This window comes from Prinia subflava, chromosome Z (assembly GCF_021018805.1).
Source record: "Prinia subflava isolate CZ2003 ecotype Zambia chromosome Z, Cam_Psub_1.2, whole genome shotgun sequence".
Classification (NCBI taxonomy): Eukaryota; Metazoa; Chordata; class Aves; order Passeriformes; family Cisticolidae; genus Prinia; species Prinia subflava.
Window position 1 is genome coordinate 87,766,458 of NC_086283.1, and position 13,474 is coordinate 87,779,931.

The 13,474-nt window shown below is 37.8% G+C and overlaps 1 protein-coding gene across 2 annotated transcripts in view; it reads left to right on the forward strand.

Moving 5' to 3' along the window:
* Window positions 1–13,142, forward strand: part of NNT (nicotinamide nucleotide transhydrogenase) — a 52,285-nt gene extending 39,143 nt beyond the window's left edge. For both annotated transcript variants that reach the window (XM_063423756.1, XM_063423755.1), the window contains exons 18-22: window positions 813–972; window positions 2,322–2,403; window positions 9,942–10,060; window positions 10,810–10,925; window positions 12,199–13,142. In XM_063423756.1, coding sequence (XP_063279826.1) covers window positions 813–972; window positions 2,322–2,403; window positions 9,942–10,060; window positions 10,810–10,925; window positions 12,199–12,348 — 627 coding nt within the window. In that variant the 3' untranslated portion in view covers window positions 12,349–13,142. The remainder of the gene's footprint in view (window positions 1–812; window positions 973–2,321; window positions 2,404–9,941; window positions 10,061–10,809; window positions 10,926–12,198) is intronic.
* Window positions 13,143–13,474: the final 332 nt, after the last annotated feature.

The following is a 13,474-nucleotide window of genomic DNA, read 5'->3' on the forward strand; positions in this document are numbered from 1 at the left end:
GTCCCGGGCTGGTGGATGAGATGAGATCTGCGCTGGCAGCTGGAGCAGCAGGGGTGTCCCGGCAGGGCTGGGCAGTGCAGGGCTACAGAGTAGCAGGGGAACCTCAAAGGTCCGAAGAAGCAGCGGCGGTGGGGGGAGAGGCTGGAGAAAACGAGCTCAGGATTCCCGGGTACAGGAGCAGATGACGATAGATTTCCCAGTATGAGACAGAGGCAGAGGGCAGCCTGACCGTCCTCCTCGGCGCTGAGAGCAAGAGTGCCTCCCCCTCCCCCAGATCTGTCTTTTTGCCTTTCCCCAAAGCTCATCCTCTCTCCCCTCTGAGGGACACTCCCAGGGACTCAGAAACAATAGGTGTAGCCTCGTGCTGCCATATCCCTCAAGTACCCCTTTTTGTTCTGACTAAGTAGTCATTAAGGCTTCTTGGAAACTTATGGGAAGAAATTCTGTGAGAAGAAAAAAAAAAACCAAATCTAACCCCCAACACATATTCTTCCCTTTTAAGAACAAAAAGAGACCAATATTTGCTATTTGCATACTTTTGTTCCTTGTTTTGGAGAAATATTTGTTTTCCCCCACTACATGTGTAATGTGATGTGTTCAAAGCTGATGTTTGGTGATTGCTGTGGTAGACGGTTTTGAAGGGCCTGTTTTAAGAGTCTTTGGGTTACAAGAAGGCAAAATCAGCTTATAAAGACTATTGTCAGGAAGCCTTTAATATCTTCAGAAAACTTTCTCAGAAGTTTTTTTTTGCGGACTCTCACCTTTACGTTTGGATTTCATCTTTATATGATCAAAACCATCTTGTCTTTCAGGCTATGAACCGTTCCCTTGCAAATGTGATTCTTGGGGGCTATGGCACTGCATCAACAGCTGGTGGGAAACCCATGGAAATTACTGGAACTCACACAGAAATTAATGTGGACAATGCAGTTGAAATGATAAAAGAAGCCAATAGTATTATTATTACTCCAGGTAAGAGTCTCTTGAGTTATACAGCAAGGTCTTCAGAGGATGTAATTAAAAAAAAAAAAGACCCCAACCAAACAAAATCACAAACCAAACCACAAAAAAGCAGTCTGAGGTTGCAGCATGGCAGCAACAGATCAAATGTTGACTGGGTCCATGTGATTTATTTTTGCTCTCTGGTCAGTTATCATTTCCCTGTGCAGAGATGTGTGCCGCTTCATTTTCTTTTATGTATGTGTCTTCAAAGTTTGTCCTTTTTATTTGCATTTTAAGTTCTTCAGAACAAAGACTATCTTTTGTAATTAAGCTTACACCACAACAACTGGACACAAAATTAACTGAATTTTCAAGCACAACTACAGTACCAGTGGTACCAATAAGTCTATCTGTTAAATCCTGAAAGACAGGATTTTGTTTACACCTCTAATGCACTTGCGCAAGCCTGCATTGGTTTATGAAAAAAAATCAAAAATCCCTATGCAAAATATAGTTAATATAAATATTGTAATTAAAGTAAAAAAAAAAAACCACTACCTGAAAAACAAAACCTGAATTGTCTGAACTGATTATGTTGTTTGTTCACATTATTCAGTGGCACGTTCCCTGAAAGGAAAACTCAGGTAGGGGATGGTTCAAGACTTCTTCAATTGAATGGCATGATTATCATGTTAAACTCATTTTAGCACGGGAATGTGAAGAATGCTAAAATACCAAGTCATCTATCATTTTGCTTCAATTTTAACAAGACTGTCATTGAAGTAGGGTTGTAGCTTGGGAAGCTACCTTTGTTTCTAATGCAGCTTGCAATCATCTTCAAGGAGTTTGCCTCTTTCTCCTGTGGTCAAACCTTGAGGACACCATTAATAATATATGTTTTTTATTTTTCTCCTGGGTATAGTTGCTCTGATGAATTAGCTCAGACAGACTGAAAAGATTATTTGCTGCTACAAGCCAAATCCAGATGGCTAGATTTGCATTATACACATTGAAATTCTGTTGAGGGTAATGGTTGTGAAGTAACCTGGTAATTGCCCTTTTGTCAGTTTTTCAAAATAACATGTCTGAAACATCTTCTTCTGATAGAGAAAGGAACATGACTTTTTGTGAAGGTGAAATAAGTGCTTTTGTAGTTTGATTGGTCAAATCACTGCACTATAAGTGGTCAGGAGATCAAAAAGATTAATTGCAGTGGTCAGGCTAGCAATATATGAGAATCTGATGTCTAGATTTTTTTATTTCTTTCATTTATTTGTAATTATGAGAGCATATCTTTGTGTGGAAAGTACACTATTGTTTGCAACTAGTCTTTCTGCACTGAAACAGGAAAATAGGTTAAAATTTCGAAATTCTTTCAGGTTATGGTTTGTGTGCAGCAAAAGCTCAGTACCCAATAGCTGATCTGGTGAAGATGTTGAGAGAACAAGGGAAAAATGTCAGGTAAGTGCTTTCCTTGATGAAAAGTATTACAGATGGTTTGGTTTTTTCATTCCATTAAAACCTCTAAAAAGTCTTTAAACCTAGTTTTGGTTTAGCTTCTTTTTCAGTATTGATAGAGGCACAAAATAGCAAAATTAAAGAGATCTCTGGAGCTTGACTAGTTCATCCAGTCCCCTTGCTCAGAATCAACTGGAGAAGTTGCCTAGAATCTTTTCCAATTGAGTTTTGAATATCTTATCTCCAGACATGGAGACTGACAGCCTCTTTGGGCAGTTTCTTATCATGTTCGGTCATCCTTAGGGTAAAATCAGTTTCTTCTGTTTTGCAATTTGCAGCTGTTGCCTCTTGCCCATTCCCTGGATACCCCTGAGAAGAATCTGGCTCTTTTTTACTGCTCTCCATCTGTATTTATGCACAGTGATAAGATTCCCTTGATTCTTCTCTTCTGCAGGCAGAAGAATCCCAGTTTTCAGTATCTGTTATGGCAAGTGCTCCAAACCATTAAGCAACTTAGGCCTACACTTATGGGGTTCCTGTGAGATTTTGCTATTGCAGAGAAGACTGCTATTAAAGTTCTTTGAGTATCTCATGAGAAGATTATGGGAGTGTGTGTCTCCAGTCTTAAGAATTTATTCTGCTGGAGAGCTGCTCCAAAAAGCAGAGAGACTTCTTAGGTTGCCAGTATTGCCCTCAAGTCCTTTCCTCTTTCAGCTTTTCTGTAGACCTTATGGATTCTGAAAATACTGAAAAGCAAACATTATGTCTTTCTTGCTGATGGTTTGAAATTTTGCTTGTTTTCTAATTATGATAACTTAATATTTTAAAATCAATCTGGGCTCAGTGTTTATTTCAAACAAGGTATTTTGGCAGATGCTGGTTAGCCAGACTCATTCTCTGATTTCCATATGTTTATGTCAATTAGATGGTGACTTCCCTTTGGAATCAGTCCTCCAGTAATTAGCATTTCTTGGTTTTGTTTTTCTTCTTCCACTGCTTTTCCAACCTTATTAAAAAGTTGCATGTAAGCTTTTGCAGCATATTACAGCATTGCATTGGATAACAGCAGAGTTCTAGGGTTTAGCAGCAATAACTTGTTAGTTTTTTACCAGAATTTTGCAATTTTGCATATAAAATCGCTTTATGGATGTATTTGTTTGTGCATACATGGGTAATGAGGGTGTGTGGTGGTGTATTTGCTTCCTGGAGCAATCTTCACACCTTGTTTCTCCGTGTTTAGCAACAGCTCTGTGTGTGTCCAGATCGCATTAAAACATTTGAAGACGTCTTAGTTGTGCAACAAAAAAACCCTTTCATGGCTAATGTGATGACAGTCCTGTATACTTCTGGCTTTCCTTTCAGTGCTTCTGTGGGGGGTTAGCTTTTTTTTGACCAACCTTGGTGAAATAAAAAAAAATAAATAGTGTTTTTGCCTTTTATGTTAGCTTTGCAGGAGAGAAAAGTGAATGAGTCCTTGAAATAAATGGCTTGTACTTGAAATGAGTCAATTTCAGGAAGGGATCACTGCAGTGGTTACCTAGTATTTTAATGAAATAAATCTGTATTTACAGTTTGTGGTAATTCAGGCCTTTCATCACTTTGCTGAGCTCCCATGGTGTTCATTGAGTGCAGCTGTTGTCCTCTGGTTTCAGTAGGCCTGGAGTGCCTCGGGACCCTAATGCACTCACCATCCAGATGTAGTGACACTCTCACACACACGCTGTGGAGGGCTGCCAGCATGGACACAGGATTGCATCAGTCTCTAATGCCCATCGTGTGCCAAGAAAAATTGCGACTGTCATATGTTCTGGTTTTTTGCTTCATGGCTCACCACTGATCCAGAGAAGCTGTTGTTTTAATTTGCTTTGCCTATAGCCATAACATTCTCAGGGAAGACCGCAGATTATATAACATGATGTGTAACCTTTGACTAGGGTTTAAATTTAGAAATACAGGAGAGATTTTGGAAATTCTAGACTGTTTTAGTTACTCAGTTGCATAGCTAACATCATTGTTCACTTGAGATGGTCTTGCAGCAGATCACATCTTTAATGCATTAGTAAAGTCACAGAGAAAGCTGCATATTACTGAGCCTTGAGTATAGCTTTCCCTTGTCATGGATGGATAAACAACAAAACTTTTAATAGGCTAAATCCTATAGCCCTCAGAATCTATTGGCCTTGGAAAGGAAATGGCTGTTCTACAACTGGTGTTGTATTTCTGCAAAGTTAGAAGGAAGTAAATTGTTGAAAGTTCTTGCCTTACTAAAGTTCATCAGCCACATGTTATGTTGTTTGTAGAACACTGCCAGTGAAATTCTGATTTTTTTCTATATAATAAAATTATATTCTATAGTAATTTTGTGTATAGAAACATAATTACAGTTTAAAACTGTATGTTCTCATATATGCAAGAGTTGTTGATGCTCTCCATATCCACATCCACTTAACTGTCCTAGTTTTTACCACAGTATGACTTTCCTAAGACATTTTCTATCAATGTGTTTTGTTCTCCTGCATTGTAAGACGTTCTTGATAAGAAAAATGCATTTTTGGTGTGGAAGGACTCTTAAAATTGTGTTGCATGTAGACTTTCTAAATAATTACATAGTTAGTAAGTTCATTTTCTGGGAATTCATAGTTGAGAGATATGCACATCACCTCTTTAACAGCCTTTCAAAATAGCTGCTAGTAAGTTAGTGTTCTGGTTTGAGGTTTCTTAACCTTTTTTATAAGTAGATATCTTGAAGGACTTAGATTTCTGTCTTTTGATGCTGGAGAATGTAATTACTTTTGAACACATGAAAACAAGAGTTTTCTACATTTTTGAAAATATGGTAGTATTAATTTAGTGTTGTATCTGTGTTTTATAATATTTTTTTTGATACCCCAGTGGTTGAGCTCTAATCAAATGTGTTTAGTGTTCTGATTTTTTTCTCCACTCTTTAATTTCTTGAAAGTAATAGAACATGTGCATGAGTATCATTACACATTTATCTGCAAATTAATAAACAATACTGATTACTTAAAACTGTTTATGGTATCAGTTTAAAGCCATCATCTGTTGTGGCTCTATAAGAAAATCTAAAAGAATTTTAAAGGATGAGCTGTCCCAAGCAGCTTTAACACACTGTATAGCTCACACGCACAAGATGAAAATTACTGTCACTGATGAGTGGCAGCATGAGAACAATGTGTGCTGGTGCAGGTTTCTGGGAAGCTGAGTTACACACAGTGTGGAAACATGAAGTGTGTACCTGTGTGTCAGTTCCTGGTTTGTTGTAATCAGCCTTAGTGTGTGGGTTCTGAATTATTAATGCTGCAGATGAAGGGACAGCCGGAGTCCCAACAGGTCTGTTTGGCTCCAGTGCTTTATTGCTGTAGTTAGACCGTGCAAACCAGGCAGTGCCTGATGGCTTCTGCAAGGATGAAGCTGTAGCTGTGTGCTCCTTGGGGAGCATTTTTGGTGTGCTGTTGGTTCCATATGGGTCAGCTCACCTCTGGATGACCGTACTAGATCAGTATGTGATGCTTTGTGGAAGCATCTTGTTTTTTGCCTGTAGTAGGGTTCTTGGGAAAGCTATTGCACTGTGCTAAGATCCGTCTGGATCTTGCTCCTGCTGTCATAAACCATAGTGGTTGGCAAAAGGGAGCCAGTATCAGCCGCCATTTAAGTATGTGTAATTTAGCTGTCTAACTCAGTTTAAATTTACCTGACTTGACTGTGCTTGGCCTGTGCTGTTGGACTGATTTTGGGGCATATGTTGCCTTCAGCATGACAGCAGGTCTAAGCTAGCTGGGCTAGCTAGCTCTGTGTGTTGGTGCTTGCAACCTATAGTCATCCACAGGTGTGATAAACATTATACTCTGAGTCATGCTGCACTGCAACAGTTACATGGCAGGATTCAAGCTATGGGATACCTGAATGATGCACTTCTCTGTTCATCTAGTTTGTTGGTGGTTTTTTCTCTTCTTGTTACCTAGAGTAATAGATTGTTGTTTGTACTGAAAACAGAGCTGCGGAGAGGTGTCTAAATAAAGTGAATGAGATGTGAGGAGCTGTAAGTGAGGCAAAACCCTTGGGGAAATACGACATTTAAAGTGTTGAGTAAGCTAAATTAAGCACCAGCCAGATGTTACTTTGCTCTGCCCAGCTTTGGTATAATGACAGGAACCTTATCTTGACATTGATGAAGTGATCCTGAAACGCTTCTGCACTGGGTTAGGTGCTGCTCTTGTGAGCCAGCTCTTTCAGTATTGATTAAAGAATGCTATTTAGCCAGCTGTAGTAAGGATAGATACTGACTTTTTGAGCTGTACGAAGAGTAATTTCTATTCCGAGATTTTTCAGTAGTTTTTCATGCTACAGTTGTGTTTTTGATATTACTAACTTCATACTACTTTGGCCACCTTCAGTCCTTTCTATCCCCCCCCAACTTCAGATGAAGTATTTTCTGTGCTGAAAGTGCTAGATATGTGTATGTCAGGAGTTTTAGATATTTAGTCTAAATTAAAAATAAAATGCTGCACTTTATGTATTACTTGAAAAAGTTCAAAATGTAAAGTTGTGTGCTGTGTTGCCTTTATAAAACAAAAAGGTATCCAGTAGAGGCTGGTTAAAAAAGTTGAATATCCTTACCTCAAGGTGTTTACCTATGAAGTGTGAATAGCAAGGTGATCTACACTTAATTCAGTACTTGACAACTGTTGGTGGTAAGCAAGCCCCATGTTATGTTGTCAGGGTCAAAAGAAAAAATTCTTGTTGAATAATGTGTTTCAGTGAAATACCAGAATAAGGTTTCAAATCATACACAACATGATTGTGACTGTTGTGATTTAAGATTTCTTCTTGATTTATAAACAAATCAATCAACCTAAGGGAGCTCCTGCATTACTGATGACAAAAGAATATAAAAAAAAGTAGCAATTTTTCATTTGCAAGCATTTTTTCTTGCCATAAAACATGTTTCTATTTTAAAATAATTTCTGTTAATTTTTTGAATATGAATGAGGTTCCTGTTATAAACACCTGAGACAGCATATGTAACAAAGTGTTCTTGCTGAAATGCACATAGCTTTGAAGAACTGCTGCTGTTGTGAGTTGGAGGCAAGATTGCTGCTTTTATTAGACATGTTATGAGCTGTTAAGGATTTTTAGTATCTCTTTTGCATGGTTACCTGAATTCTGAATCCTGCTTTCTATTTGACAGACTGATTTAACTCCAGGGGTGTGTAAATGTTACCTTGTGACATAGTGAGAGCCGTAGAGAAGCTATAGTTTTTAATTATTCTTTTGGACGTTCTTGCACACCCAGTTTTGAGTAGTACTGGCAAGCCACTGTCATATTTGGTTAACAGACTCTTACAAGCAGACTTTTGGGAGTCATTTCAATATTTGTCCAAAAAAGCTTTTGTATGAGCAGCTTTCTCAAACTTTGTGAATACACAGTATGTGGTTTCAAGCAGAGTCTGTCAGAAATCTCTAACTACTGATGGTTCATGCCATAACTCTTCCTTCATGAAGATAATTTATCCCTTTCTTTTCTTCTTTCCTTGCCTCTTGCCAGGAATGGTGAAGTCAAAGGTGAAATTCATTCTCTTGGCAGCTTAAATTTTGGCTTTCCAGCCCTTGAAATAAAATTGTATATGTATATAGTACTTAATAGAAACCTCACGAGTATTTTGTTTTGTGTATTGCCAAAGCAGCTTTGGTCACAAAGGCACTCAAATAATTTTATTAGACACAAAAGAGAATTTTGTTGGAAAATCTATTTTCACTGCCAGAGGAGTGATGAGTTTTTTCAAGGATACTTCAGAATAAGAGTTCTCCTACTGTACTGTTAGTGATCAAATTTGGTATATTTAATCTGCAGATCTATCTGCAGTACTACACATGGCTTGTGTTACTGAGTGAGTGGTGTGAAACATAAGCTGTTAGTAATTTGTGCTGTATATTTGCTCTCCTTCTGATTCTAGGTAATAGCCTTTGCAACAGGGTCCCAAGTGTTTGCTAGCTGAATACAGTATTCCCATTCCTCTTTAGAAGCATTCCTTTTATCCCACTGTTTGACCTAGAGCTTAGTTGTAGTATATCTAGTATTATGCGGATTAATCATATGTCCTTAATTTTCTTGCTGGAGTTCCAATTGTCTTAATTTTATTGTATTAATGTTGCCTTGATGATGGAGTGCTCAGTTGCCCATTTAAGGATGTATTTGTACAGTCTTCAATTCACAAGTGATCTGTGTTGATTGGACTGTGACTTGTGGTCCGTCAGTGTTGTGTTATCCACTCCCATCATAGTGGTGTTGAAAATAGAAGTATATGACTATCCATCTGTCATGGCAAGTTGATTTATTAGTGATTCTCTCCTTTCTGAAGAATTCTGAATTCCTTTCATTTAATTCCCAAGTTACTTGGATTTCTGTTCAGAAATTTCTCTTCCAAAAGCCAAGAATTCAAAAATCTGAGTTTTTTCTTGACTATTTTCCTTCTCTTCCAAAGTATCTGAGCTTCTGAATGAAACATCTTCAGCCCCATGCAGTGTTAACCTGAGGCACTTCAGGCATGCGTGAGTCAGCATTCCGTCTGGTGATAGCTCCCAAGATGGAAAGACAGAACGTGCACAGGACGGTAGACATAGATATGCCTTGCTTGTAAGGGCCAGCAGATGATCAGAAGAGTACCAACAGGAAACAGATTTGCTTCTAACCAAACATACATTTGGTGGTTGCAGCTAAATCAGTTTATCATCTCCATTCTGGCTCTTCCAGGTTTTTACTCTTAGGGAACTGCATGCATGCCTGAGCACCCCGGGTGCCACTGTGTTGGTCTGCCTGAAGTTTTAGTAACTTTGTATATTCTTTTAAGTTTTTTTGAGCTGTTTTGAAAACTTTTTAAAAAAATGTTTATACTTAAACTACTACAGTTTCTTAGCTCTCCACCTTTTCACTCCCCATCCTTTTTTGGACCCCTTTTCGTTTCCTCCTAATGTCAATTCTGAGAAGAAAGTGTCATGTTAACCTAATTTAGCAAGGCATTGTCTTGTGCTTGAAGTACTCCTTGTGCTTGAAGATTCCCTGTTAACTTGTCTGTTGCATTGAAAGTGCTCATAGAAGTGTTTCTTGTACTTCCTCTAGACATACCTTTGTCAATAAAGTCATTGCCAAGGGCATCTCTAGGTCTAGGAGTGGTTTTGCTTCAGAAAAGTGGCATGACCTCATGGCTTTTTCATGGTGATTTTATTTGGACTGTGGTGTTTGCAGTGATGTAGGTGACCTGAAAAACTTATTAATGTGGATGGTAGTTTTGGAGTTAAAAGGTTCATTTGTTTCATTTGTAAAAGCCCAAAATAATCTGTCACAAGGTTTGAAATATGGTACTGCTTGGAAGGTGAACTGTTAAATTTTAATAAGTTTCATTTTATTAATTGCCATTTGTGCTTACACTTAAGAACTTCTCAGCCTTGTAAGTCACAGGTGACAATTTTAATGGACAAAACACAGTGGCCCAAACTTATTAATCGGGTTTCTTCCCTTGTAGGTTTGGTATTCACCCTGTGGCTGGCCGTATGCCTGGTCAGCTGAATGTACTGCTAGCAGAGGCTGGTGTTCCCTACGATATTGTACTGGAAATGGATGAAATCAATGAAGACTTCCCAGGTTAGCATGTGAGCGATAAGTTTCCAGTAGATTGGATGATTTATTTGATTCTGTTTTTGCACTGCACAGGGATTTTTAACAATAGGAAGACAAGAAGTCAAGCCATTCAGTTTATCTTTGTAGAGGACTAGAGGTCTTTTTTGGGTGGGTGAGTATGGGGAGCTTTTGTTTTAATTGATTGTAGCTGTGAAGTAAATGGCCATGCATCTTATATTATCTTATATTATCTCTGTTACTGCCCTGTCCCCACAGAGGAAAATTATTGTTACTTCTTTAGGTCAGGTATTGTGGATGCCTTGGACCCTGACATGTGCTTCAAACTTGTACAACATTGTACTGAAAACTTGCTTTCTTACATCTTTATTTAAAAGGCAGGTTGCTGCTAAAACTGGTAAAAGGCTTTTTAGAGGAATATTCAAAAGAAAAGCCAGGCACAAAAAAAAATGAAAGTGATGATACTATGTATACTATGTGTGTATTCAACCATTTTTAAATATCAAAAGGATTTAAATTTTGTATGGCAGGGTGGTCTAATGAGTCCCTTGGAATTGGGTTGTGGATGTGTGCAGTTTGTTAGAGGTAGCTGGCAGCATATTTGAACTCTCACATAAAATTTGCCTGAGAAGTTTGTAAAATACTTGGGTGCATGTTTAACCATTAGGGGTTCTTCTGCCTAGAATGTGCATCAGCCTCAGTTTTCCAATTTCAGACATTCTTTCATCAATGTTATTTTCTTTGTCTTGCTGCAGAAACTGACTTGGTCCTTGTAATTGGTGCAAATGATACGGTTAATTCAGCAGCTCAGGAAGATCCGAACTCTATAATAGCTGGAATGCCAGTTCTTGAGGTCTGGAAGTCCAAACAGGTGAGATTAACATAGCTGAGCAATCACCTTCCTTTAGCAAACTTTTAAAACGTGATTTATAGGATAAGCTAACCAGATTCTTCAACTATTCTGGTTTCCACAAGAAGCTTTTCTCCAAGTTGTCCAACAAAATGGTCAGTGCTTTCCTTTGATTTTATAATCATCATCATGTGCTTCAGTGAACTAATGATGACTGCAATAGAAAAGATCATTTAGAGTGCTTCTACTAGGATATGATTAGAATAAATGGTGGTCTGCTTACATCTGCAGCCCTGAAACATTTCTGTACGAATACCTGTTTTGTTAAGTTTGTAGCTGACAGCTTTAATTCTGAGGTGGAAATACAGAATGAATGATATGCTTAAATAAAAAATAATAAATAATTTGGGGTTTTTTGTCCCCTCACAAAAAACCAACATCCCCACCCAAAATGTGCCCACCCAAAACCCCAAAAAAACCCCAAAACAATGCATGGCTGAGTCATATAGAACACTGATACTGTCCCAGTTGAATCAACAGTTTAGTTACCTTAACAGTTTTGTTCTCATCTAAAGTACATATACTTGTGTTTCCTTGATGTGAAATCTTTGGTACCTTGTTGCAAATGTAGTCAGAATGGCTTCCCTTGTTCTGTGGTTTATCCATTCAAGTACTCAGTCACACACATATACATTTATCAGCAGTGTGTGTAGCTATATATTGCAATTTGAGAAATAAACACAGACACAGTTAAGGTAAAACTTTTCCATTTCTCTGGTGAAGGTGACAAGGTTAACTAATTTGACACTTAATAGCTAAAACTGGCTGTTTTTTTTTTTTTTTTTTTTTTTAATGTTCCACCTATAAAGTAATGCAGATCAATAGTAAAGATACTGTTGCACGAAGTATTGATGTGAAAACTTACCTGAATTTTGTTGCTATCAGGGAATTGAACATGTCAAAATTAAAGTCTCAAAACTCTTCAATGTTGTGGTCATCAGTGGACATCTTGCTTTGACCTTTTTACATGGAATAAAGTAAATGCATGTGTAATGTTCACAATCTTAATCTGAATTACAACATTGTTTTTAACAACAAAATGTTTGTGAAATTGGTCTGGATATCAATTTATCTGCTGTATTAAAATTTTAATACTGTTTCATAGCAGTGAGCATCCTGTTTTTGTCAGAGATTTCTTTTGCTTTATTTGTGGAGGTTGGTGTTGCGTTGCCTTTGTTTGAGGAAGGGTGATGGCTGTACTTTGCTGTTTCAAACATGAACTCTTTATGTGCAGGTCATTGTAATGAAGAGATCTCTGGGAGTTGGCTATGCAGCAGTGGACAATCCCATCTTCTACAAGCCAAATACTGCCATGTTGTTGGGAGATGCTAAGAAGACCTGTGATGCCCTGCAGGCCAAAGTCAGGGAATCCTACCAAAGCTAAATACTGATTTATATTCTGCTCATATTTCCGACTACAGTTTTGTCACAGAGGTCACAGAAAATGAGAGGTAGAAGAATCTCTCACTCTCATAAGGCAGCTGGCTTTTGGAGAAGACTGCATTGACTCCTAGGAGGTGTAGTTCGGTCAGGGGATATAGACTTTTATAAAAACATGGGCAGATTAGCCCTTCAAACTAAATCTCCAATGAGACAATGCATACAAGAATAAAAATGTTATTTTTAAGATCAACATTGTGCCATTACAAGGAGGAACTAATAACTCATGGCCATCTTTAACTAGTTACTGACTTCCTCCTCCTTACTGTCTGTACTTCTGTCATGGAAATTCACTAAAAAATACTGTGCCAAAACTGTATTCAGTCTTATCATCAAAGCTGTTTTTTGGCTCGTATGGACAATGCAACTGTTGATTTCATCAAAACTTAAAAATAAATTTCAAACAGATGCCAGCAGAAGCAAATCCTTGCATGTCCCTTCGAACTCAGGACATTCTCTGAAATAGATGCTTATATGATTTGAGATCTAAGCATAATGTTGTTTTTCTTTTGGGGATGCTTCTTTTTCATTGTATGGATGCTGTGAATCAGGAACATTTTAGGAAAGTTACTTTTAGCAAAGAGAGGAGACGTAAGACTTTTTCATTTGTACTCAGAGAAAAACCCAATTGTTTCCTTGTATCAGTAGTACTAGGGTTCTCTTTAACATATGCTTTACTGTGGAACACTAGTTAATTGTTGAAGTGCTAATAAAAAGTCAGTTATTTTTCTCTGTTGATCACTGTCTTTGTTTTCTCCTGTTGTTTTTCCTGAGTAGGTAACTAGTCCAAGATTACTTTTGAAACTTAAGAGAATCAAGCTGCCACCAAAGGATATTGAGATTGAAGGCTGTAGTGAATGGAAATCATAATAAAATATTCTTTTTTCTTTTATAATTGCATTGGTTCTCTACATTTTTTCATTCTAGGTATGACTGTCACCTGAACATACCAACTTCACTTAGCTTTCCTAGTAAATGAAGAGGGCTAGACAACTGAGAGTGATTGAACAAGATATGTTGCTTTTTTTGAGATGAAAGAAGAGAAAAGAAAAGCTAGAATAACTGCCTGA